The sequence below is a fragment of the Lagopus muta genome, chromosome 17 (assembly GCF_023343835.1).
Source record: "Lagopus muta isolate bLagMut1 chromosome 17, bLagMut1 primary, whole genome shotgun sequence".
NCBI lineage: Eukaryota > Metazoa > Chordata > Aves > Galliformes > Phasianidae > Lagopus > Lagopus muta.
In genome coordinates, this window is record NC_064449.1 from 4,667,704 (window position 1) to 4,694,327 (window position 26,624).

General features: G+C 45.4%; 1 protein-coding gene and 1 long non-coding RNA gene across 2 annotated transcripts; one reads left to right on the forward strand and one right to left on the reverse strand.

Annotated features, from left to right (window-relative positions):
- Window positions 1-53: 53 nt before the first annotated feature.
- LOC125701887 (uncharacterized) lies at window positions 54-22,301 on the reverse strand. Its single transcript, XM_048964443.1, has 24 exons — window positions 22,084-22,301; window positions 19,758-19,856; window positions 19,047-19,207; window positions 18,812-18,936; window positions 18,421-18,550; window positions 18,090-18,238; window positions 16,780-16,967; window positions 16,319-16,429; window positions 15,748-15,849; window positions 15,541-15,616; window positions 14,991-15,118; window positions 14,332-14,528; window positions 9,883-9,890; window positions 9,224-9,351; window positions 8,124-8,284; window positions 7,522-7,646; window positions 7,178-7,307; window positions 6,787-6,935; window positions 6,037-6,224; window positions 5,272-5,382; window positions 4,880-4,981; window positions 4,453-4,528; window positions 3,980-4,107; window positions 54-3,281 (listed from the first exon to the last, which is right to left on the reverse strand). Exons 1-24 carry the CDS (start codon window positions 22,102-22,104, stop codon window positions 3,075-3,077), a joined length of 3,000 nt encoding a protein of 999 aa, XP_048820400.1. The 5' UTR covers window positions 22,105-22,301; the 3' UTR covers window positions 54-3,074.
- A 120-nt stretch (window positions 22,302-22,421) lies between these two features.
- On the forward strand, window positions 22,422-24,839 carry LOC125701751 (uncharacterized). The gene is made up of 3 exons (XR_007380351.1): window positions 22,422-22,638; window positions 23,346-24,011; window positions 24,503-24,839. It is a non-coding gene; the product is annotated as an uncharacterized LOC125701751 (long non-coding RNA).
- The last annotated feature ends 1,785 nt before the right edge of the window (window positions 24,840-26,624 follow it).

Consider the following 26,624-nt stretch of genomic DNA (forward strand, 5'->3'; position numbering starts at 1 on the left):
CAGAACTACACAGAAACCTCTCTATTCCCACTTTGTAACAGTGGACGTGGCCTGGTGTGTGCCTGTTCTGGTTTGGGAGTTGATTTTAAGAAAATTTTTCACTTTGAAAAGATTGTTTTGAACAAAAGGCTTTCTCCTTCAGGCTTCTACTCATATTCTACACTAAATACAGCTCCACATTTAGCACTGCATTGGTAGTGCCTTGAGGGGAGGTGGGAAGGGGAGGCTGTGGCTTTAAAGGAGACAGGAGCTTTGCTCAGGAGCACGGTGGAAGGGTTGCATCCATCCCAAAGTTTGCCTTTTCCCTGACAGTGTCTGGTAGCTCGGCAGCACTGAGCCTGCTGTGTTATGCTGACATCCCAATCACTCCGTCTCCACACCTTCTTGCCTGGGAGTCTTGTAGCACATCAGTGCACTGGAAGAATTTAAGCTGAATTCTTCTTTCCACATCATGAGATCTTCATTACTTTCACATCAGCTGTAGTTATGCATTTTCCTTCACCTTCTCCTCTTAGCATGGGCTCCTCAAATGTTCTTGGTTGTAAAACCCCAGAATCCACCCTTCTCTTCCATTATTATTGCCGGGCTCTCTGTCTTTATTTAGATTTTCTCGTGCTTCTTACAAATTCTTACTCTCAAACTCCAGTCACATTCACACGGCCCTCCTTCAGCTGATGATTTTTGCTGCCACAGAGAAGTGCAGTCAGATGGCACAGCTGCCCACTGGCCTCTCCAATCCCCTGCTGGAAGGGATGCAGATCCACCTCCTAGCATCACACCAGGACTGTACCCAGCAGAGTATCCCAGGTCTGGCAGGTCTGGCAGGCACAGATTACAGCATCTGGTTGAACTAACTGTCCCCAGCAGAGCCTTGTCCTTCTTCCTCTCACTGTCTATATTTCTTTCAGAATACTCACACATACTCTCCTATGGAAGAAGGAATGAGCCTTTTCACCTAAGATTAGTTCTTGTTCCAGACTTGATATACTTCTGTGATCCTAGAAATCAAATAGATACAGTGCTGATTCACAAGCACTCATTTAACCTTTATTCACCATACAAGCGAGTTCAAGGCAGCATTAATAATTAACCATGCTTCCCCTTGTACAGACAGTACTTAATAGTAGGGGGGAAGAAGGGGAAAAGTCAGGCATGGTGAGCAAGATCGCACTGTAGAAAGATGCATGTGAGAAATGAGTTTTCAGTCTCTTTTAGAACACAAAAACCCTCCTTGTCGCAAACCAGTAAGGCTGAGAAATACCAGACCAAGTTAAGACATTACCTAATAGTTTCTCTTCAAAGATACAGACAGCAGCTTCCCCAGACCTCCTGCTCCACTATGGGCCTCTCCTGGGCTGTAGGGAACTTCTGCTCAGCATCTGGAGCACCTCCTGCCTTCCTTCTGCACTGACCTTGATAGCTGCAGGTCTGTTTCTGTCATATTTTCTCACTCCTCTCTCCAAGCTGCTGTTGTGCAGCATTTTTACCCTTCTTAAATCTACTGTCACTAAGGCATCATCTGCATTGCTCAGTGTCACTGTTCTGGCTAGCAGCAGGTCTCTTTTCTAACTTGGGGCAGCTTTTGGGCTCACAGAGGCTACTCCTGCAGCCCCCCTGCTATCAAAAGCATGTCATGTAAACCTAATACAGCTGTGAAGGCCACTGCTTTTGGTATTAGCTCCTCGCACTGCTACAGATATTGCTAGGCCCTGACTCTTTAATCAGTGAATGCCAAACACCAGCGTGATCATTGGGATGTGTTTGCCAAGTTGCTGCATTTTTATTTTCTTGTCAGCAAACTGCAAAGCACAACAAGCAAAAGTGTTTCATGTTGTAAAGCAATGAATAGAAAAAGCGAGGTCCTTTTCCCATACTTTGTAGTGAGAATTGGAGTATTTAGAGACCTAGAGAGATGAGCAGATGCTCAGACACAGGTTGGGCTCTCTAGCAGAGGCACCACTCTTTGTTTCATCAAGACCAGAGACGTGGGAACTGAATCCCATTGAAACTCAGTATTCCTTCTCTCTGACATGAAACAACTCCAGGCTGAAGGCATGCTCCAGTGTCATTGCTAATGGTGTAGGAGAACCCAGCCCACAGTGGATTAGCCTAGTAAGGGTTTCCTGCATGTCTGCTTTCTTTGCTCATGCTTTCTTTCAGTGGTGGTCTATCCTTCTAAGTCCAAGTAGAAGAATCTCAGAAATCTAAATAATGTACCGATTTGGGTAGAGATGGCAGGTTATATTGGATGCTTCTCTAACACAGTGTTTCCTTTACTTCTTTACACTTTCCTCATTCAGATGCAGCAATGATTTCCCTCCAAAAAGCTAAAAAAAAAAAAAAAAATAGATTAAAAGAAACCTGCAGCTCACAGAAACCTGGTCACAAGCAGCTCAAGAAAGTCCTCGTTGACCCAGAACTGCATGCTTGCTCTCAAGTCTAATTGCAAGAGGGGAAACCAATGTAGCAATGATGTCCTCTGAAAGGAATGGTGCTCTTCTTTCACTGGTTCAAAGAGCAAAACACTTTGTCTGGATTGAGTCTCTTCTCTTGTAAGCTCAGCAGCACCATCTTGTAAATAGTAGCAAGTAATTTTGATGTGAAAGCCTCTGTCCAGCAATATGGGAGTCCGGGTTTTGATAGAAAAAGTAGCTGATCCTGTGTTTTCAGTTTATACAGATGCTAACTTGCAGAGAGTGAATATATTCTTTCTTTACTCCCTGTCTTCCTTCCTTCCTTCCTTCCTTCCTTCCTTCCTTCCTTCCTTCCTTCCTTCCTTCCTTCCTTCCTTCCTTCCTTCCTTCCTGCCTGCCTTCCTGCCTTCCTGCCTTCCTCCCTCCCTCCCTCTCCCCTCCCCTTCACCCCCTTCCTTCCTTCCTTCCTTGAGCATTTAATTCAGTTCATATTTCAGCAGTTGGAGAGAACCACCGAGGTCATCCTGCACCCTGCACAGCAGGCCTCTACTTTTTTAATTCACATTTGTACTGTCTGGGAGCAATAGGATCTTTTTTGTTTAGTGAGGCTTCTGGCACAACAGTAATAAAAGAACAGAATACGGAGTGGAAAGTTTGTCACTAAAGTCTAGTAACAGTTGTCAGTGAGCAGTTGTTCTGCTGCAGGGCTGCCTGTCCCCTCTTTCTGCCGTAATTCAGGCGGTTGAACTCCTCCATGATCTGCAGCATGCTCTTTCCTTTGGTCTCCGGCACTACCAGGTAGACAAAGATGGCCATGGACAGACAGTATGCCAGGAAAATGATGAAACAAAAACTACCCAGGCCTTCCTGTGGGAAAAGAAAGAGGGAAAATAAGTTCATAGAACTGATCTAAAAGTCTTTCTCTTATGATATGGTGTTCCTATTTTTGTATTAAATGAAACACTTGGCCAGGGACTTAGCTGATGTAAACCTTGCTTGCTGCCACTTTTGGACCAGCACTGAGGTTAAGGTGAACTAATTCTCTGTTCCTGCTGTAAGGAGAGAAGCTGTATGATCCGCAGATGTTGAATCTCACTACTTGACAATTCACAGAGGTGCTGAGCTGCATTTCAGTCACTTTTCCTTCCCAATGTGTGTTAGCTCTGTCCCTCCTTGCACAGTTCCCAGACTGCACAGGCTTCAGTTTCCCTGCTGCTTCTTAGTGCTGGGTGGATCCATTTTCACATTAAACATAAAGGAGATGCAACTATAGGGCAAAGAGGGAAAAGAAGGGAGCCCCTTGTGACATTCAGATGATTTCTGACTGTGTCGGTGTCCCTGCCACCCTTTCCATGTTTTCCAGTGTTACTCTGTGTACAGTTAGCAGCATTTTGTGGTTCTACTACACTTCCATTACACCTCTGGGTAAAAAGCAAAAGGCCATCCAAACTATGGTTAACCCCAGCTGTCTGTTGCACAAAGGTCTGGAAAAGGGAAGTAATCTCTGGGGTCAAGAAAAATCTAACCTCCAAACAGAAAATTTCAAAACACCTTGGTTTGCTTACCACGATGAAAGGGAACAAAAGTCCAAGAAAGAAGAGCTGGATCCAGTTTGTAGCTCCATTAAAAGCATAAGCAGCTGGTCTGTATGACTGAATAAATATTTCTGTGGGTAGGGGGCATAATACTCCAGCTGAAAAAGTGTTGGAGAAAAAAGAAAAAAAGTAGAAAATTTGCCAGATGTTTCTGTAACTCACACTTCATATGGCTGTAGAAATTGATGGTTTCATCTGACCCAGGCATGTTTGAAATGCTGCTTGGTTCTTCAGGAGAAAGACAAGTAGGAATGCAGTATGAAAGGAAGCTCTAACTCCTACCACAGTATGGAGTGCTGTAGAACTGGGAACATCTACCCCTCACTGAAGAGCAAGGATTCATGCTGTATGACAGCTGTGCCTCTCCTAAGAGTTGTGAGGAAGAGTTGTGATGCTGTGAGGAAGCCAGGGTATATGAAAACATTCCAGTATAAAACACCAACCTGGCCCGAGTCCGAAGCTCATGATGAAGATAAAAATGAGTGCAGCGGAGCAATATGGTATCCAGGAGAAATAATCCTATGATGGGAAACAAAAATCAAATCAGAAATAAAAATTTCATTAATCCAAGTCTATTAGAAACAGGGTCAATCTTCATTATTACATAGTATTACATACATCTGTGTTCTCAACTTCCACACACTTCTCAAGGAGACAGTGTTGGCAGTGATCACACTTGTAGAAAGCTATTGACTTAAATCTGCACATACATGGCTGGAAACAGACCACTGTTAGTATGATGGTTGGCTGCAACAATACTTCTACTTCAGCTAAAAAGTTTTTTGGGGAAAGGAAAATAGTATTGATGTCTGCCATGTAACAGAACACGAAGATGTGACACTTGGCTCAGATGCATAAGTGAGGTCTTACCTGTAGAGCAAGCGTGACAGTGAGAAGTCCTAAGGCCAAGGCCATAGCAGCGTAGGTTTTCCATAGCAGTGCCTTCCTCCCAGCACGGTCCACGAGGAAGCCCTGCAAACAGGAGCACCTGCTGTCAGCGCTCAGGACAGGTCCCACAGGGGTGGAGAAGCTGCTCAGCAGCTGCCTTCAGCAGCCAGGCAGGGATCTGCAGGGTGCTGGCCCTAGGAAGTGCCCCCTGCTTGTCCTACTGGCAAGTGAGATGGTGCTGTGTGATCAGCACAAAGTACTCCTGTTGGTTCACTGAAGGGAGCTGTTGCTGGATCTCCATTTGCAGTAGTTTCTAAAGGTTGAAATGAAACAGGCACTGCAGCAGAATGAAATTCAGCTGACGATCCACTTACACACAGAGCTGTGGTGAGGATCTCAGTGATCCCAACTCCCAGGGAGACGTAGCGGGTTTGGGCAGGGGAGAGTCCAACTTGTAGGAAGACGTTGTATGCATAAAAGTAAACCTGGAAAGAATAGAAATGTGTGAAGGCTGCACCCATGTGATCACGTGTATTACACCAGCTTCTGCCTTTTTTGGCAGATAACAACTAATTAGGGCTTAAGTAAAGAGAAAACATTCTTGATTTTGGCAACGACTCCTCAGTGTTTTTATGAAGCTCATCTGTGGAGATAAGCTTTTACTAGCAGCTCTGCTTCTAAGTAACAAAGACAAACTTACCTTTTTCTTTTTACTTTCAGCACTAGCTTTTGTCACATGTTACAGGTTGTAATTCCATCCAGCATCCTTTCACAAGTTTTAGTGTCTCATGTGCAAGACACAGAGCACATACAAGTTTTGACAGTACTTACTAAGCAATTGGCTTAAATGAACATCGTGTATCATCTTTAAAACTTTGCAGTGATTCTGATAGTCACCATTTTTCTGCGTGTAAATATTCCTAACACATAAGAAATTGCATTTTAGCATTGTAACCCTTGCTAAACCACAGTTCTCAACTTATCTTAGCTCCCAGACTTCCATGGGAATGATTTATAACAAATGCTAACAACTTCCCACCTTACAGCCACTGCTCCAATTAGCATTTTACTCATTGCAGAAGACTTCTTGCCAAGAAACTGTAAACAGTGTACAAAGCAGAGAAAAGTAGCACGCGTACCACATTGACTCCGATCAACTGCATGCATGAGGAGACAAGAAAGAGAGTGATGAACTGCCAACGGACAGATTTGTCACGAACAAGATCACAAACACTCTTAGATTTCTCCCCACGGATGGCTTCTTGCTCTGCAATCATGTCATCCACTTCGGCCATGTGGTCGCCATCCCCCCAGAGCTGCTTCACAGCTGCAGGGAGAGGAGGAGGAGAAGATGACTCTGGGCCCATGCTCATCGGCTCACATGAATGCACAGGATTCCTTCCTGCCTTACAGAGGGTCTTATAAACGCATCAGGCTCTTTGCTTGTCTGAACGTCCTAGAGATCTGGGTTCAGCTCATACCCAAATACAATTCATTCCTATCTATTTTTACCCATAAATCTCAATCACGACCTCTCCATTGACCAGCAAGTGTTTACAGTATTTCATATAGGAGAGGCTTAAATTTTTATCAACCCTTCTCCAAATTCCCTCCTGCTAAAGGTACAGTTCTACTGCACACACCAAAACAGAGACAAGAAAAACACTTCCTATGATTAAATATGCAGCCAAAAAGTTCTCTCCCTTCACACCCAAAAGAGCCATAATGGCTGTTTCTCTGTTTATGTTAGCAGCTGCCATCAGGGTCACTGAAGATCTGGAATACTCACAGATACGGACAGAGCATCCATTCATTACACAGAGCCAGAAGGCACAGTTTCCAGGCTCTGACTGCTTAGAGCATGAATGCTTTGTGACCCATTTCCTTACCTTTGATGCAACCCTCCTTGTCCTTTCTGTCAATGAGCAGGTAGCGGGGAGAGTCTGGGAAGAAGGGGAGGGTGAGCAGCTGAATGAGGGCAGGAATTGCGTTTGCTGCCATGAGAACGGGCCACATAGCTTCTACTCCCAGAACTTCTCTGAAACAAAAGGATTAAACTGTCTGTATGTTGATCCGTGCTTGTGAGGAAGCAGCATCATTCTTCAGTCTTAACCATTTATATGATTCCTGTTTTTCATGCAGTTGAGAATTTGTGATGAGACAATTTGGTCTGGCTGCACACTTCAGCACACCTAACAAAAGTTACTGATTTGCTTATCCCTAGACATGAATCGATGTATGCATAAATTTTAATAACAGAAGAAATGAAATAGCTCTTACCTGAGGCCCAGAGCAAATCCTGCAAACTTTCCCATGGCAATGGCAGTGGAAGCAGTTATGGCAATCACCCCACGCAGCTTCTGTGGGGCGCATTCCCCCGCATACATGATATGGATATTCAGACCTAAACCTTCAGCGACAAATGACCGTCAGACAGGGCAGTACTTCTCATATGGATTGGATGGGAGTGAGAAATTGACCTGTCATATACAGTTAATTTAATCATGTTTGCGTTTTCTTATTTAGTAAAATGCACTCAGTAATCAGGCACAAGGTAAAACCGTGTGACCCTCAGGCACTGCTCTCCCAGGCTTTTAATACCACATATAGGAATGCAGATTTACCTGCACACACTCCAGCAAATAATCTCCCAATGATGATCATCTCGAAGGACCCAGACAGCCGACTGAGTGCCATGAGAGTTGCGCTCAACAGAGCAGGGATGTTGGCAAGTAGCATGGACTTCTTCCTGGAATTAATTTAAGTCAGTGTCATTCCTGGCCAGACGGAAGTGATGCAGCTTGTACACTGGTTAAAGACTGAGATCAGCTGCAGCGAAATAAATGGGAAATTGGAAAATGTTGTCCTGAACTGAAATGTTAGTTGGAGTTTTTGATGCCTAAAGCACTTCTGTGTAATCTGTTGGAGCTAATATCTACCTCGGAGAGCATGCTTTGTGAGATGCTGTCTGTGAAATTCATTTTTAAAAGGTGTGTGCTCTCCAGGTGATTTCTCTGGTCTGGATTGGCATTGGAATTTCCAAGGAACGGTATTCTCCTTGTCATCATTGGCAGCTTTTACTATTCTGTTTCTTCAACGATCTTTCACATGAAGTGGCCCTGGGCTGCTCACAGGACATCTTTACAAGCATATGTCTTCAGCAAGACGTAATCACTTGTGCGTGCAGGTATGGGTGTAAACAAACTAATGCAATCATTATTCCTACCTTCCAAATTTAACAGACATGTATCTGACAGACATGGAGCCCAGGAGCCCACCAATGGTGTAAATGGACACAATGAAGGACCACATCAAAGTAATTATCTCTTCACTGGGAGAAGATCCATATCTCTTCAGCCAGGTCTCATGTATGAAACTTTTGATGTACTTTAAGAGAAAAAAGAAACCAATGGACTCAATCAGCATGTTTTCTGATCACTGCACCTTTTTTCTTAATTTCTCTTTCCTACCTATTTGTCTTGTCTGATACATTTCTGTCAATAACCTGGCTGAAATCTAAACCCCAGTAAAACAAGGAGTTTTGCCACTAACATAAACAGAGTCCATGTTTTAGAAACACAGTGTAATAAATCATAGTAAATATCAATACTAAATATCAACAGCAAATGCCATCTTCTGTTCACGTGCTAGAGCACGATTTGTTATACAGTTTTCCCCTTCATTGCCACTTATTCTTCTTTCTGCATCCTGCCTGCTGCTTTGGATAAAGTCTAGGTTTGACTTAAATTGCCTTCAGAGAGGTCAGGATTTGTCTCCCAGTGTGTATCATTCTGGGGTCTCTCTAATCTACTGTTGATAATCTCAGTGTCCTTTTTCATGATAAGGGTTCCCAGTGTGGTGACACTATGAGTTCAATGTCCTCTGCACTATTTGAACTGACAAACACCTCTCCTTCTTCAGCTGCAGGTATCAGCGCTGACCTGAGCTCCAAAGCTCCACTTCTTCCCTGTCCTGTTTTGCCTCACAGGCGTTCACACAGAACTGATGTGCACAGCCAAGGACCTGGAACAAAGGAACCCAGGAACCTTGTGGACAGGAGAGTTTCTTGTGAACAATCCAAGTCAGTAATGGAAAAACGCCTGGCTATGGATAGCCCTCATCCTCCCCTTTCCCAGTTCTGTGGCAAATCAGTCAGAAGTTAGAAACAAGGATATACAAGAGCAATGGCAGCTGCTCTGACAATCAGGCAGCCACAAAAAGTCGTTTCGAGTACGTAAGGAAAGACCTTAGTGATTACAGATAGAGGCAGGAATGCATGAGTGAAATCCATGCTGGGAGCTCAATCACTGAGCTGTCTGTGCTTACCTCAGCAGGAGAGTTCATAATGGAGATCTGCAACCCATACTGGAAAGTTCCACCAATGCCCAGGACAAAAGCCAGGAGGAAGAGATTGCAGCTCATTTTCTGGCAGGAAGAAAAGTCAGCATAGAAAGCTGTTCAGACATGCCCCCAGATGTCCTGTTCTGCCTGTGGGATCGCTTGAAGGTAATGGAGTGAAAGACCACAGCAGCTAAAGCACAGGACAGTGAGACGTTTGTAGAAAGGAGAAAGGAAGCTTGCAGCTGTCTTCCAGAACACGTTTTACACCTCAGTGCTTCTGTCTTCAGCTTTGTCAACTTAATCTGCATAGAATCGCTAGTTGTGGGAGCATGGTACAACGTGCAAGCATCATGCGCACGCTTCCTTCCTATTTGTTCCTCCTCCTCCTCCTTTCCCATTTGTTATCTCTCCTAAGTGAATATTTTGTTCAATAGCTTGGCTGAGACAACATAAACATTTGGAGTTTGGAAGGCATTCCTGGTTTCATAGTTACTCACTCTGTTTTAGAAATATATCTGATAGACTTAAGAATAGCCCCAGTGTGGTGCTGTGCTACATGTGTACGCCATCCCTCCCACTCCCCTGCTCTCTGTTACTGGGTGTCCCAGTGCTTTCTGAACAGCAATGATGACACGGTGCTGTACTTTTATCTCTGGAACAAATCGTTTTCAAAGGCAACACTGAGCCATAACTGGCAAACATTTACAGGCCGATTTCTAATCAGATGAACTCCGTTGTTTCAATGAGCACTGAATTTATCCATGTCGCATCATTGCTGGCTTCAGAGGAATTAGTTCTGAATGGATTTGGTATTCGGTACGTTCATATATTAAATGATGACAGTCTTATCTACTTCTCCTGTGCTTATCAAAGCACTAGGAAGAAGTGAGAATTGTGGTCTCTACCACTAGACCCATGCTCTGTGCTTACAGAAGATGCCACATATCAGCATGAGACTCACCAGGAGCAAAAAAAGCAGTAAATCCCATTCTAAGTACAAAGTTTGCATCTGCAGCAAATTTCTGACTGTTATCCCAGTTCTGCATTATAACACCATTACTTGGTTATTCTTTTATTGGGTTCCTTAGGTACCTTGTTACTTCTAACCCCTTAATTGAGGAGGACATTTTCCATCTCCTGGTCCTCCTCCATCTGTCAAATCATGCAGTCTTGTTTGCTTGCCCTGCTCTGAACTCCCTTAGTTTGTCATACATCAGGCATTAAATAGAAAAGTGCTCTCAAATCCAGTTTTCTTTGCTTTTTAAAAATATTTCCTTGCAACATATTTGATAGCTCTCAATCATGATTTCATACTATCATTTTAAATGCATTTTGATTCAGATTGATTTAACTTTCTGTACTTAATTTGTGCAACGGGTCCTTTAGAATAGCAGGAAGAAAAGAAATCTGTATTGAAAAAATTCTGTGTGGGGGTGAAAAAAGGAAATGTATACCAACTTGCATGCAAAGGTAGTCATCTCAGCTTGCAGGCTAGATCTTTCCTGATGCTTTGTTTGGACATTTTGGGAAAAGTCAGGCTATATATAAAGAAAGAGGAGCCTGAGATAATATTTCAACACGTCCTTTCATTCTCTTTCAGTGTTTACACTCTCTGGTTTGTCATGAAGTTCTTGCTATTTGCTTTGAAATGTGTTGGTTACTGATGAAACTGCGAGTAATTCTGATGAGTTATGCATTCATGCCAGCTCAGCTGGGCAATGAAGCTCCAGCAACAGAGCTGCAGGAGACAAGGAAAGGACAATAAAGAGGCATTAATGGAAGCCAAAGTCCAGAGTCTGGCATGGACTAGAGCGGACTGGCTTGGACTCCCCAAAACACGGCTTGGGTAATTAGTCATCGTATTAACAGCAGAGGTCCTGACTGTTACCTTGAGCCTCAACACAGAAAAGCTGTCTGAAGCCTTACTCAGAAACTTGACTAAGCGTGACTAAGCTTGTGCATTCATGCTTGAATTATGGGATCAGTCGATGCTTTAAGGTTTGTTGCCTGAAATTCAAGTCTGTGTTCCTGTAACACGCTGAGTGCTAGGAAAGCTGAATGTCACTTTTCAAACCTGATCGTAACATAAATCAATTCAATCTTTACTTTTAGCCCTAATTCTCAATTGGCCTCTTTCTCTGGCAGTTTCCAGTGCATTTCTGGTAGAAGGCTTTTACAGGCGATTCAGACAGCTTAGGGGAAAGCATTTCAGCTGCTGAGTGGCTGCACTGGGCAGTGCCATGCTGGGATTCTGCACGCCTTCAGTTTCTGGAAGAATCTGGGCTGGTCAGGCTGGGACCAAGCTGTGTGGGACGTGAGAGGCAGATTATGCAGAGGAGCACTCAGAGCATAGCAGCAGGAACAGTGCTTCTCTGCTGTGATGGTAATCAGTCATTCCTACAGTGCTTGGGGATTTGATTTTTAAACCATCATGAGTCTCTGAGAATCACTTCTCAAGAACCATTTGTGCCCAGCGCTTCACATGATTAGGAAATTAACCTAAGTAAGTGGCATATATTCTTTCTGTTAATGAAGGTATGTTAATTCAGTAACAAATAACTATCTTGTTAGATGCTTCAATTAAAATGCAACCAACTAGATCAATTAAAATGTAACCACTGTTTACCTTTGCTTAATCAGTCTAAAGACACCTGATTTCAGGCCATGGCCATGAAAAGAACTAATTGGAGCTGAGGTTTTCTGATGCATAGTCTCAGGGCTGGGTCTGAATGCCTATCACTTGTGGGCAGGCATCTTCTTCCAGGGCTGACTTGCAGACATCTGTCCTTCCAGGGCCCTGGGGAAAGCCAAGGAGCGCTGACTCAGGGTAGCAGCCATACAAGTGGCCCAGATGAGGACCTCTGGACATTGCAGGGTTTCTCCTCAAACCTGTGCTTCCTGGCAATTTTATGCCAGGCCTCTCCCTCCACCCAGGCATCTTCTCTCCCACCTTCTCTTCCATGCCTCTTTTCTATTTCCCATCTTTTCCCTGATCCCCACTGAAGGGCAGAATGTTTTGGTATCATCGTGATGGTACCAGCACTTTTGCTTTGAGTGTGTGCATTCATCAGTCCTCTTTCCTTCAGGCCCTCACTGCCCTCTCCTGATGGTATGAATGAAGAGTTCCTCTGCATTTGCTAGCTTCCAGCTGTCTTGTTCCAGGTTGTCTTGTCTCAAAATCCTATTTGTCTCAAAATCTCAGTGTTGTCCAAGAGCAGAGATAGCTGCTGTTGCCATGTGTTTACGTGAATGACTTGTAAATAGCACCAACTGCAGATAAACGAACATTTATTTTTTCTACGCTGTAAACTGTAGGTAGTGAAAGATTGTTCTTGCACAGACTCTGGAAAAATACATCTGCCCATGCCCAATGTGACAGTAATACACTCAGAAACATTATGTTTACATTCGTGACATTCAAAAATGCTGGATTTTTTTAATTAAAATTGCTTAAAAATATACAGAAAGAAACTTTACTTATTTTGCTAATGTTCTCTTCACTGCAACCATAGCCTCAGCAGAGCACAGGTGTGAAATGGAGTCTTAATCCCTGCAAGATGCACAGGCACTGTCCAGGCAGGACCAGAGACAGAACATAGGATTGGATGGCAAGAAACAAGCCATGAAGAAAATCAGTCCAGAGTAAATAGTCTGCAAAATGGTGACCAAAAATCAGCTGTTTGAGCCACGCAGCAAGTGCTAGAAGCTTTGCATCCATCACATGCCTTTATAGCTGAAAATAATTAACTGCTTGCTATTGCTCAACAAATAGTTGTCTATTTGAAATCACTTAATAACAGAAACAGGAGCACTGAGACACGGTTCTGAGAATTTCATCTGCTGTCTGAAAGCAGAATTTAATCATATTAATTTTTATATCTGAGAGCCCAGATTTAGAAGGAAAAAAAAAAAAAAAGGCTTCTGGGGTGCAGATGAAATTTAGGAGAAATTCAGAAGAAAGATGCTGAAGCATCACATGGTGGTGTTTGCTGATAAGAGAATAAGGCATCAACCTATTACTCTTTAATATGTGTGTTACTTAGTATTAAAAACCTACAGCAGATTTTTAAACTTTTGTTGCAATTTAATAGCTGATGTATATTATAAATCTGTTCTCCATAAGCAGAAACACAATTGTGACAGCACAAAGTTCTGTGCAAACCACGATCTGTGACACTGATGAGCTTTGGCTCCTAGCTATGGAGCCTTCAGAGGGTGCATGCATTTATCCAAAACTGTCTTTGAATTTGGGAGAGGAGGGAATCTATTTGTCATTCCCTTTTTTTTCTTTTCAAATCATGGTCCATCCTAAGCTCTAAGCCTCTGGGGCCAAATTTTGGATTTGAATACCTAAACACAGTATCCTAAATGAATATTTAGGTATCTGGCAGCATGGCCTGAGTTTCACCGTCGGTTGGAAGCAGGTACTTCACATTTCAACTCACAGAACCTTGCTTTTAAGCAGCAGGAAAATGGTCTGTGTAGCAACACAATAAATAGTTTGAATGTTACAAAATTCAGCTGAGGAAAAGGTGGCTTACAACCTTTGTAACATCTACTGTCATCCCTGAACAAAGCAGTCAGGTTCCTTGTCTTGCTACATCATGCTGCTGTCAGGCATTTCTCTGATATACCGGCTTGAAAGTGTTTCAGTGGAACCACATCACTCATGATCTGCTTTTTAAGAGAAACTCTCGAGCATTTTGGCAGGAAGGCAGTCCCTGAGAATGTTCCCAGGAGCTGACAGAGGACAAGCTGTGGATGCCCCATCCCTGCAGGCATTCAAGGCCAGGCTGGATGTGGCTCTGGGCAGCCTGGGCTGCTGGTTGGCGACCCTGCATATAGCAGGGGGTTGGAACTACACAATCATTGTGATCCTTTTCAACCCAGGCCATTCTATGATTCTACGTTAGGGTTTCAGCCAAATGGTGGCTTAGGAGTATAACAAATGAAGTAAGTAAGTACTGTGATCCTAATGGCTGAATTAAGAGCACTATATTCTCCCCAGCCCTGCTCCCCTCTCTGTGTCCCTGCAAAGAGAACATAAGCACTGCTGAATTTCCCCCAGCTGCCATTCTCCTTCCTTCTGCTACAACGTGGTGGACCTGATCTCCTCAGGGCCTTTATAGAAAGCTTCACGGCTCGGAGCTCTGAAGTTCCGTTTCCTGAATTCCTCTGAGATTTCCAGGAAGGACTTTCCTTTGGTCTCAGGAAGGAAGAACCAAATGTAGAGAGCAGTGCAGATGCAAACCACAAGGAATGGGACGTAGCAGAAATGTGCTAGATTTTTCTGAGGAGGAGGTAAAGAACAAGATGATGTTAGAGATATTCTGTACAACAGCAACAGGCTATTAAACCCCTTCCCTGCATGGACTAACTTCATCCAGAGGGTATTTGTGTGCTTCCCAGCAAGGAGGACAGCTGCTCTCCAGCACAGTTTGGGAGCTTTGATGTAGCAAGAAAAGTATCTCAAATCGTGTTTTTCTGGCTTTCTGTCTATACATAACTGTATAGAATGGAGATCCACAGTAGGAATTAAGATGGGATTGCATATGGTGGAGTTTTGCTCCCTTTCACTTCAGGAATCAACATGGGGAATGGTGCCAGGGCCTGGCTGAGGGGAATTACATTGCATCTCTAGTCCCGACCATTCTCAGTAGAGGATGGAGCAGCACTAAAAGCCATTCATGCCTGCAAAGCTTCACATCAACTTTACATCAGAAATCACCATTGCACTGCCTTGGGAACGCACCACAATGAATGGAAAAGCTGTTCCGACCAGAAAGAGATTAAACCAGAGCAGAGACCCGCAGATCATGTAAGCAGCTGGTCGGGACATCTGATCAAATATCTCTGTGGGCAGAACTCCTGTTACACCAGCTGGAAAAAGAAATAGCAGGAAAGTTAACAACGCTGTTGGTAACACTGCTGATGAAAACCAAGAGAGCACAAGCAAAGCCAACGTGAAATTTGTGAGAACAGTAAATTGTATTCAGTAAATTATTCTCACTAGTCAGCAATGCCAGAACAAGTGGTAAAAGAGATAAACTGCAGTGGGGAAGTCTTGGGTTAAATATTAAGGGCTGGCTAATTATTTAGTCTCTTTCGTGTTGAAATGAACTGCTGGGAGAGGTTTTGTAACCCACATTATTCTCACTGGGATCTGGCTGTGAAAGTAGCTCATAATTAGTTCGATCCTATGACACTGTAAGGACAAGAAATTACTTCCAAAGGCATGTGCTTGCACACAACTGCAGACTTCCATGGCACCCAAAAGTTTCAGTGAAACGTGGGGAACTGACCTGGTCCAATTCCAAAGCTCAGGATATAGGCAAAAATGCAGGCCATGCTGAGATAAGGCATCCAGCTAATCTGAGTCTGCAGCCACAGGGAACAACGAAAAGCCAATCAGAGCACTTACTGTTACTTGCCACCACTCGACACCCCAATCACATGAAAAAGCAAAGGCCAATTGCATTTCCCTTAAATAATCCAGTGAAGTCCATTACCTGCTGACTCAGAGCGACCATGAAGACAGTGGCCCATCCTGCCATCAGGATGTATCCTCCCAGCAGCAGTGGCCTCCGGCCAGCGTAGTCTATAATCATGTTCTGCACAAAGTAACACAGTGAAATAAAGCAAAATGTTTAACATCTGTTTAGATTCCTGCCTGCTCCCTCTTGTCCCATTGCAACTCTTGGCTGAAAGAGAAAAGCTGCTCAGGGGAGGGGGTCTGGCAGGAGCCAGCAAGATGGTGGTTGAAGGAGACACGAACATCCCAGATGCACCTAAACCCTGACTGTAGCTGTGGAGACATGAGGGAAAAGTTTCATTTTCTAGAGACAATGTGCACAGATCAGAAGCACAGTGTCCATTCAGACCCTTTCAAAGAGCATTTTTCAGACAGTGATGACAATGCAATGTCTTACAAAATACAGCATTAACCCCTCTGGACACGAATGCTGAGAGTTTGCCTGACCGCTGTGTTACGAAGTGCTTCCTTGGGATATCAGACAATGTAAATTCGAAATTCCTCACTGTCAGCACAGCTGTGTGTCAGCAGTGTTTGAAGAGCCTCACACAAGTTACAGATGTGATCAGTTCACAGCTCCCTGTGCCGATGACAACATACGGGATTGTGTCCTGAGGAATTCCAGCCTCCTGGAACACGTAAGCTGCATAAAAGTACATCTGTGGAGAGAAGAGAAGAGAGAGCAGTAAGGGAAGGTGTCTGAAAATACATCCACTTGCTTTTTCCTGAAGGACCATGAAAATCAGGGCTGGATGCCAAAAGGTTTTTCATGTATATTAAGCAGGCATTGTTTACTTTTTATGCCATCATTCTATATACTCCAATTCAACTTCTCCCACTTCTCAGAAGATTCCTCCTTCACCTCTTTGTTCATGCCTTCTGCAGCCAGATCTGCAAAAGCAGAGCAGAACACTGCTCCTTCTTCTACAGGAAGAGTGTTAGACCCAAGTGCTTGCACCCATGGCCCACACAGTGCTGCGGCTGATTGCTGCAGTCACCAGCAGCTCACCGAATCGTTCCCGCAGAGCTGCATGGCACTGCTCAGCACGACGATGCTGATCAGCTGCCACCTCACCGCTGCGTTTCGGATCAGCTCCCAGGGCTTCTTCGCTCTCTGACCTTTGGCAGCAGCCTGTTCAGCTAGCATCTCCTCCAGCTCTTCTCCCAGGTCATTGCTGCCTCTGAGCTTCTTCAGTGCTGCAAGGACGAGGAAACTCAGCCTTTACCTTTGTTTGCCCATCTCTGCAGGCCAAACAGCTGAGCAGTAGATGATGGTTGTGGGAAGCTGTAGAACAGCCCATGATCGTGGCATTGCCTCCACAAGTGGCAAGTGGTGGCCCCTTGAAGGATTAGGGGGTAGGAACTGCAAATCCTTCCCTGTTGTTTGACAAGAGAATATTTCCAGTCCATGTCATTCCAGCAGCCATGCTTCCGACTCATACCTCAAGTGGATTCCCTGGGAAATGCAGGCAATTAAGACGTTCTTGGTACATGTTTCCTGGAAACTAATTCCAGCTTCTCTGTGTATGGGGATTGTATGCTACAAATCTAAGCAAATCCCTTAATATGAACTGGCTGCACATTTGGTCATGAGCTCCTCAGCCAGCATTTATTTCACTTCATAGTTACAAAACATATACGCCATCATGAACACAAGCTCCACCTTTTGACCTTTTCTTTGTATCAAAAAACGTACTTTTTTTTTTAGGAAGATGTCTTTAAATTATCTTAATAGATCATAAATATTTAAGATTGCAGAATGCTGTTTAGCTTGGAAGGAGGAAGTAATGACAACTGGAATGATACAATGCTTCTCAGATAGAAAACCATGGCACCATTCTCACGAGATTACAGCCTAAGTCTTTGCAAAAAAAGCAGGATGCAAAGAAGTATACATTAATCTGTGCTCAGAATTACTTTGGTTCACACATATGCAACCAACTACCACCTGCTTAATGATGCAACAACTAATGCACCTGCAAACACTGGTGGCACCGTGTATCCTGTACAGAACAAGTATGGGTCTGGTTTGTTCAACAAATGTTCTGGCACATCGTGGGACTGGAAACAAAACCCACAGTACTGGGCTTCATCTGAGGAGACTGGTAGGTCACCAAACAGAATATTTGTGTTGGGAGGAATCTACATTTCAATTTGCTTTGGGCTGAATAGACTGGACTGTGTGTGAAGATATGCAGTTAACCTTCTATGACTTCTATGACTGTGTGTGAAGATATGCAGTTAACCTTCTTAATGTGCCTTTGCCCAGTCAGCAGATCCCATTGCTCAGTGGGGGGCTGGCTGTCACCCTAAGCTCACCAGAGATGCAGGACTCTCTGTCTCCACGGTCAATCAAGAGGTATCTGGGACTTTCAGGAAACCACGGCAGCACCATGAGCTGGATTAGGGCAGGCACAGCATTGCTGGCTAAAAGGAGTGGCCAGCTTTCCTCCCCTCCTAGAAGCTCCCTGGAGAAAAAAAAAACAAGTATCTTGCTCAGTAAATCTTACAAGAGACCAGAATCATCTGCTGTGTGTGGGCAGTGGAAGAGAAAAGAAAGGGAGGAGGAGTAAAACAAAAAGGAAAAAAAAAAGGAAAAAAGAGAAGAAAAATAGGTGAAGTATAAACTGGGCTTCTAGCTTTACATTACCTGAGTCCAACAATCTGGCCCAGCACCAGTCCCAGGGCTGTAAAGGATGCAGAGGTCAAGGCCACAGCCCCTCGGAGCTTCCTTGGGGCACTCTCTGCCAGATACATGGGCTGAATGTTCATGCTTACACCTGGCAAGGCAGACAAATGCTGGCCTCAGCTTGCAGACAGAAGAGATGAGGGCAAATGCAGTCAGCTCTGGTCTTGCAGGAAATGTGATATCTGACCTACCTAAACTTATTTACCCAAACCTTTAATTTCAGATCTGATTGGACTAGAGGATAAATCATTTTCATGTCTAAGATCATTCCTATTTCAGTATCTTCTATTTCTAATTGATCCTTTTGATAACTTTTGGCCTGTTAGGTTTCTCGTTCCTGCACACCTCATACCTGCATTCACACCAGTAAGGAACCTGCTGAGCATAATCATTTCGAAGGATTTCGCCATCTGGCTGAATCCTGACAAGACGGCGGCTACGATCACAAAGATGTTGTTAACCAGCAGGGACATCTTCCTTCAGAGAGAAAAGAGATGGCTGTGAGCTCAGACCTGTGCCAGGTTCGCGTATTTCCCCTTGGCCTAAAAGAAGCTGCAAAGCTTCAAGTACAATCCAGCACCTCTTACCTTCCCAACACAATGGCCATGGGGCCAGCAGCAACAGCCCCTGCAAGGCCTCCCAGGGGGAACACGGACACGGTGAAGGACCAGAGCAGCAGGACCATGCCACTCTCCAGGGGAGCACCTGTGCGTTCCAACCATGTTTTGTTCATGAACGTCTGGATGTACTGCGAGGGAAGGACAGTGCTGTGTGACCGCAGAGAGAAGGAGGCGTGTGAATGCTTCTGCATCCATCTGCCTGTCCTGGGTTCGTGCTGTTACACCTTGGGCTGAAAATGGCCTCCAGTTCATAGACGTGTTTTTAACAGAGGGATAAGGATCTAAAACTGTAGCTGCTGAAAAGTTGTATTTAGCTTGTGTGTTTGTGTAGCTGTTTTGGATAATTTAAAAACATGCATCGTGGGTCCAACTTCGAATTTAAGGACAAAAGTCAACTTCATAGGATGTAGGTTGAAAAAATTTAGAATTAGATATTTTAAAACAACTAAAAGCAAGGCTTTTGAAAGAATTCTTGTGACTCTAGATCCTGAATAAGGGTGGCTCGTGGCAGCAAAGTTCTGTACCTTGACTATGACTTACACAGAGGTGACAACACATTCCCACCCTCAGTACTAGCAGACTGCTTATTTTTGGAGGCAGGCCACCATTTGCAGCCTGAATGAGGACACCGAGGCAGCGTGTGTCTCAGGAGGAGCCTCTCAGGCCCACAGTACTTACAAAAGTTGGAGCATTGATGATGGAGATGTTGTAACCGTACTGGAAAGTGCCTCCAATCCCAGCAGCACACACTGTCAGGATCAGGTTCTTGCTCTGAAGCTGAAGAAGATGGATGCAAAAAGGATGACTTTTGTGCACAGAATAAAATGGCTCAGCAGACATTTGGCCCATTGTGTGATGAGTATTAGCACAGGCTACAAATGATGTTATATAATGGGAAGTACAAAAGACAGAAAACAAAACACAGAGTTCTAAAATCTATGGCTTCCAAAAGTGAAAAATGATATTAAGATTCCATATTAATACTTTGCTGCCATTCATTATTTGGAACTTCTTGAAGGCAAAGGCTTGCAAGTATCTTTTGTTTAATATTTAATGCATGTGCTTACAGAACAGCAAATTCTGTCAGGGTCTGGTGTTATTGCTTCAATTAATTCAATTCTGTACAAAACCTGTACCCATGCGATGAATTATTCAAGAAGCATTTGGCAAAGTTTAATAACTTCTGAATCATTTCCAGCTCCCCTCTAGTATAAGAGAATTTCTCAGGGCTATTTATGTGCAAGGCACTCTTGTTCACTGGCATGCTATTCCTTCTACCCTTTTACTGCAGTTATATTTTCTTTTTTTGTCCTTTCATTTTAGCTTAAAATAGACTGCCTTTCCTGTGCTGCTTCAGTTTTCGTACACAGCAGGCAATGTCTTTCTGATGAACTTTCCTGTCACACCGTTGTTCCTACAGGTGTTCAGCAGTCTGCAGTTGAGTATTCAGTCAGAATACTTTCTGCGTTTTCAGTATAATGATGGTGAAATACATGGCAGCTCGTGGGTTCTGTGTCACGTTCTGTGCCTCCCTGAGGTCATTTCTTCACTGCCCACTGCTCATATAGCCATTTCATGGGGCTGCTTCACGCAACATCATGGGATCAGGGTGCTGGTATCAAAGAGAAGCCTCTTGCCTCAGGAAGGGTTAGAACAAACTGGATGCTCACTGTCAGGCTTACGAACAAAAAAACAGTCATGTGTATTCCCCTTTCTACATATTTCTGTTGATCTTTCCTCCTCTATTGTGTTTGTAAATTCCAGTTCATATTTGCCACCCTTGAACACGATGCTCTTCTGTGTGTCTGACTTTCCACAAATGGACCCACTGCTCCTACAGAGCAGCAAGCCACGTGCCAGCAGCATCAGCCCCCCATACCCACATCTCCATCCTCACTGCAGCCACACTACCAATCCTTGTCTGTTCTCATGTATTTTGTGCCTGTGCTTTCGGTTTCTCTACTTGCACATGAGATGCTGTGCCTGGCAAGCAGTGCCCTGGCAGTGTCACTGCCTCATGTCCCAAGACCACTCTGAGCTTGTTGGGGCACCCGGCCCTTATCCTGACACTGCCTGCACAGTGTTCCAGGCGGCCCAGGGCCAGACTTGCACAGCATTCCCCACAGGACAGCTCTGCAGGATGACATGAAGAGCTCAGGCTCAGCTGTTCACCACCAGGGCAGGTCACCTCAGGCCAGATTTTGTTTTGCTGCATGAATATGACTCCACTGACCCAGGGGAAGACTTAGATATCCTAAAGCTGGGGAGACCTGTCTGCTTCACCTGCTCAACTTCTTCTTACAGAGCCATCTACGAAAGAAAGGAACAGTTTGCCTCATCTACCAGTAGTTTCTAAATCACAAATTCAAATAACCTTAGCTTTTTCTCTTTCCTCAAAGCCTCGGAATGTCATTAACTTCCAGAGGCTCAGATAAGACGTTCACCCTGGCAGAAGCACGGCAGACTGCTCCAGCCCTGCGGCTAGAAGAGGCTGAGCTCTCTCCTGCCGCTGTCAGAGGACACACTGCGCTACTTGCACTTTCCTTGGCACCGCTTTGCTGTCTCACTGCTGCGAGCCCAGGACTGTGCCCTGCTATCCCTGCTCTTCCCACCAACTCCATCCAGATGAGAGAGATGTCCTGTGCCTACAGCAGCACGCTTCTTTTTATCTTTAACCACAGTGTCTAAAGACAAAACATTCCTCCTGCTGATTTCCCTGTATTCATTCTAGAGACTATCACCTATCACAGCCATAAGCAAAGGGAAAATGTTTGCTCCTCTCTTCCGGAGCCACGGCGCAGCGCCGAGCTCACAGCCGAGCTGCCCTGCAGGGTTCCTTCCCAGCCTGCATTCACGTGTGATGTGCAGCTCCAGGAGAGCCCTCTGTCAGCTCTAAACCAGGGACTGGGACGAGCTGACGAATAATTCTACAATAGCCTGTAAGGACTTACATAGCCTTATAAAAATAGGGGGAAAAAATAATAGAAAAGTTTATGGTTCTTACCAATCTCTGCAGCTTGTTCATCCTCTCTGATGGTCTTTCCCGTCTTGCCGAAGCCTCGCGTGCTCTCAGCAGTGCTCCAAAGGATTATTTAAATCTCCAGCGTAGGTACCGACACTCATTGGCAGAGCAGCCGCCTCGCATCCCGGCCGGCTCCGGGCACGAGGGATCCGCTGCGTCCTTTGCCAGGGAAACGCCCGCACTGCGGGCAGCCCTCCATCAGCACGCAGCTCTCGCGAGAGCGGCTGACGTGACGTGGGCGTTGCCAGGGCAACGGCGGCAGATTTAAACGCCCGAAAGCCGGAACTGCCGCTCATTTGTCGGGTGGAGCTGCGCTGGGTGCTTCGGCGCCTCCGTTCGGAGCTTCTAAAGGAAGGGGCATCTGTGCAGACCGTGGTCAGCCAGATTCACGTGTAGTCTGCGCTGAACCCATAGGGCTAAACAGCCCTGAGCTCTACTAGTGAATATCTGGTTGGAGGGGAAATGAACAGCGATGAGAAATGGCAAATTGCCACCAGAAAGACTAGCAAGAGTGAAAAGCCTGCCTCAAAGCCTGAGGTACAGTGAAGAGCTCAGGGAACACGGGTTGTCTGGTCAGTTCTCCAGGTTTGGGGAATGGGGAGAGAAAGGGCTGACAGAATTAACATCAATAAATGGCTGAGGGAGTGGTGTTGTGAATGGGGCTTTGGCTTCTTATGTCATGGAACTGATTTTGGGGCATCTCATCTTCTTGGGGAGGATGGAGTTTATCTGTCAGACAAGGGAAAGACCATCTTTGGCAGCAAGTTTTCCAATTCAGTCAGGTGAGCTTTAAACTAGAGTTGCTGAAGGTGGGAATCTTAAAATCATTGCACTTTGAGGCTGACAATGAGGATCATGGGCCAGTAAGGCAGCTCTTAAGGCTCAGGATAAGGGAATTCTGATTGGTAAATCAGCCTCAATGGAGTCCAACTCAAGTGCCTGTACACAGTGCAGAGAGCATGGGGAGCAAGCAGGGCGAGTTGCAGGCATATGCATGCATGGGTTCAGGTTAAAGGGAAGGCAGGGGAAAGGAGACATTGTAGTGGGGGTCTGCTACAGGCTGCCTGATCAGGAAAACCAAGTAGAAGAGACCATCTACAAATTAATAGTAGCTGCTCCACATTCACAAAACGTGGTCATCACAGGAGCCTTCAGCCACCCCTGTATCTGTCAAAGGGACAGCAGAGCACTGCACCAGAAATCAGAGGTTCCTGAAACGTGTTGATGATAACTTCCTCTTGCAGGCTGCATGGGAACCCATGAGAAAAGGAGCTGTGCTGAGCCTTGTCCTCACCAATGAGGAGGGACTGGTGAGTAATGTGAAGCTCAAGGACATTCTTGGTTGTGGTGTTCAAAATCCTCAGGATGTTAAAGAAGGTGCACAGCAAGCTTGCCACTCAGGAGAGCAGACTTTGAACTCTTCAGGGAACTGCTTGGCAGGGTGATATGAGAGAAATGCCTGGAGGGAAGAGGTGCCTAAGAAAGCTGGCTGGTATTCAAGGACCATCTGCTCCAAGCCCAGAAGCAGTGCATCCTGAGAGAAAAGAAGGCAAGAATGCCAGGAAGCCTCCATGGATCAACAAGAAGCTCCTGGACTTATTTAGCTCGAAAAGAAAGACTATAGAGAGCGGAAGCAGGAACAGGCTGCTTAGATAAAGGAAGAAATTCTTTACTGTGAGGGTGGTGAGAAACTGGAACAGGTTGCACGAAACGGCTGTGGATGGTCCCTCCCTGGAAGCATTCAAGGCCAAGCTGGATGGGGCTGTGAGCAACCTGGTGTAGAGGGAGGTGTCCCTGCCTGTAGCAGGGGTGGTGGAACAAGATGATCTTAAGGGTTCCTTCCAACCCAGACCGTTCTGTGATTCTGTGTATTGAGTCACCTATTACATTAGGATAACACACTTGACTTGGTAAGTGTCTTGCCAGCTGATTTACATTCTCTAAATGGGACTACATATTCATTAGCAATACAGTTCCATTAACTTTCTTTCAAATACATGACAGTCTGGGGAAATTATTCTGCAGGATCCAGAGCTGCCCAAATTCCTAAGCTCTGAGGGCAGCTGGTACCAAGGAGTGTATGTGGTTTTGTGCTGTGAGAGGTACCAACCAAGGAACCAATAGAGCTTCACAGTTGATCACAGAGGCATAGAGGTCCTCATACAATGGATTTATGACACACCCCTGGAATGCAAAATTGAAATTCCGTTCTGTTTCAAAACCTTGGTTAACAATTAAATGCCTTTGTGCAGTAGAGGCTCTCTTGTTACCTCTGGGAGGCTCCAGCTAAATTCTAACAAGTAGAAAAGGTGGTTTTTGGTGGTTGTTTTTGTTTTTTGCACAGCAATGGCGACTTCTTCCATGACCTTTCATCTTTGTCTTCTGGTTTATCTTTCACTAGGATGGCAGCTTTGCTCCCTTCCTGCACCACCCATCACTTCTGCAGGGCAGATCTGATGGGCTCTGTGTAACGAGGCCAGCCCTTGTTCCAGAAATGCTTCCTTGTCCCGTGCGAGCGGCTGAAGATGGCCTGGAAGCAGTGACAGCAATGGCTTGCGTCTTTCTGTACAATACATTCCGTACACTTCCAAGTATTCAGAACAGGTGCAACTGTTTTTAAACCCCTCTTTATATCAGCTGTTGCTGCCGACCCGTTCTGCAAAAGCTTCTCCTTCCGGACGCGGTGGCACTGAGTGCTGCTCCGCCTTCAGCCGCTGAGCGGCAGGAGCAGCACGGGATGCTCGCTGCTGTGGCTCGCAGTGCAGCCCGGCTGGGAGCTCCTGGAGCTCTCTGCCTTTTCCAGCAGCAACCTCGATGTGTGTGTGAATGGATGCTTTTCTTTCCCCTCCATCACACCTGTATGCATCGTGCTGTGATACTGACTGGTGCTCGCACTGCTTGCGTTGCCGACTGGATTCCTGCCATGCCTTTGAAGATCACAGTATCACCAATGCTCAGCCTTCAGGATGAGTTCTCATCGTGTCACAGCTGATGTGGGTGAAGAATCTCCAGCCTGTGTCACTAGCATGAAGTGCCATGCTGCAGCTACACGACTCCTGGAAGGAGAAGCAGCTCCCCAGCACTGCTTACCTCCCTCTTTCCTCAAATATCTTCTTGGTGATCTCAGCTTGTCATAGTTAGGTTAAACATGATGCCACAAGTATGGGACAACTGTTACATGGAGATGTGATGGCATCTCTGTGCTTGCAATGGTCTGACTGCAGGAGCAAGCAGAATCCTGCTGTTAGGAGCCTCTAAGCACACCCTTTGCTCTGCCCAGCACTGAAAGGTTCCTGCATGGCAGGGGTCTCACCCTGGGTCCTCTGGACCAGCTGCAGGCACACTGTGAGAGGAGAAGAGGGGCTGTTTCTATTAATGCAGCTTGGATCTACAGAATGCATTCTCCCTACATACCCTGCTCTGTAACCGCAGGGCTGACCTGGAGCTGTTCCCTGGCTGGGTGTTGGGTCTCACCCAGCTGTTTCTGTCAGACGTTCTGCCTTTCCTGTAAGGACCACCCTGACAATTTCTGTGAGTTAAAAACACTGTATGACAACTTCAGGAAATGGGCTTTGTTGCAGTTTTGGGGGGCAGGGACACACAGTCACTGGGCAACTCTCTGGCTCCGAGGGGACACACGGGTGCTGGGGGGTCTGTGGTGCTCACCTGCAAGCAGGCATTTCTGTGTGTCAGAAGAGCAGCTCTGTCTCCTGTGTGTTGGGTCAGTGCTTGGTGTTTTCATCCTCCTGATAAGCAACAGAGGTTCTCTGGGAAAACCCAGGAATGCCAAAATACTACTAGTAATCGAATTGCATTTTCTCAATCTCTGGTGAGCAGTAGGTCAGGCTGTAGCTGAGCTTTTGTTCTTTGTATCATATTCTGACACAGGGGCTTAGTTGAAAGTGAGTAATCCGAGGGCCAGAGAGAGCAAACTGCAGAACAAAACCTCCATCCCTGAGTGCAGGAGAGGATCCTTTGTGATGCCACGTGGCAACAAATGGTGCTGGATGGTCCTGTCTGATGTCACAGTGTCAGATTCATCCTGATATCTTATTTAGCGCTCATATCACGTAGGGCTTTTTGTTCCCAGCTAACTGAGAGCCACCTGGACTAGGACACAGGTACAGCCCTGGCTCCAAAGTGCAAATGCTCTTTCTGATGCCTTCAGCAGCTGACAGCAGACCCGGGTGTATGTGCTGCATTTCTGCAGCTGAAAGTAGACCTTCTTTTATAGGAAACAAGTGTTGCCTGACGTTCTTGTAGCCAACTGGCCACAGTGGTTATGAAATGAATGTTACAAAATGAGTGCCCTCGAATGATGTTCCCCCGCGACAGCTGTGGGAGGTGACCTGTGGTGCAGAGAACAGATCACAAGGCAGAACTTAACAGGAGTGATGAAGCACTGGGAGAAAATAACCGTGCTAAGAGACAGTGGTTTCCTCTCGATGCCTTCAATTCATAATCAGAATCTGGTTTAGAAGAGGGCCTTTATTTGGATATGTGACCAGACTCTGCTCGAGGAG

Bases quoted from the DNA above. Each gene is read 5' to 3' on its own strand.
- LOC125701887 (XM_048964443.1), bottom strand. From the start codon at position 22,104: ATGAACAAGCTGCAGAGATTG. The intron at 15,119-15,540 runs GTCAGTTCCCCA...TTCTTTTTCCAG, and splicing joins GAGCTTTGGAATTGGACCAG to CTGGTGTAACAGGAGTTCTG. The intron at 4,529-4,879 runs GTAAGACCTCAC...TTCCCATCATAG, and splicing joins CTGTCACGCTTGCTCTACAG to GATTATTTCTCCTGGATACC.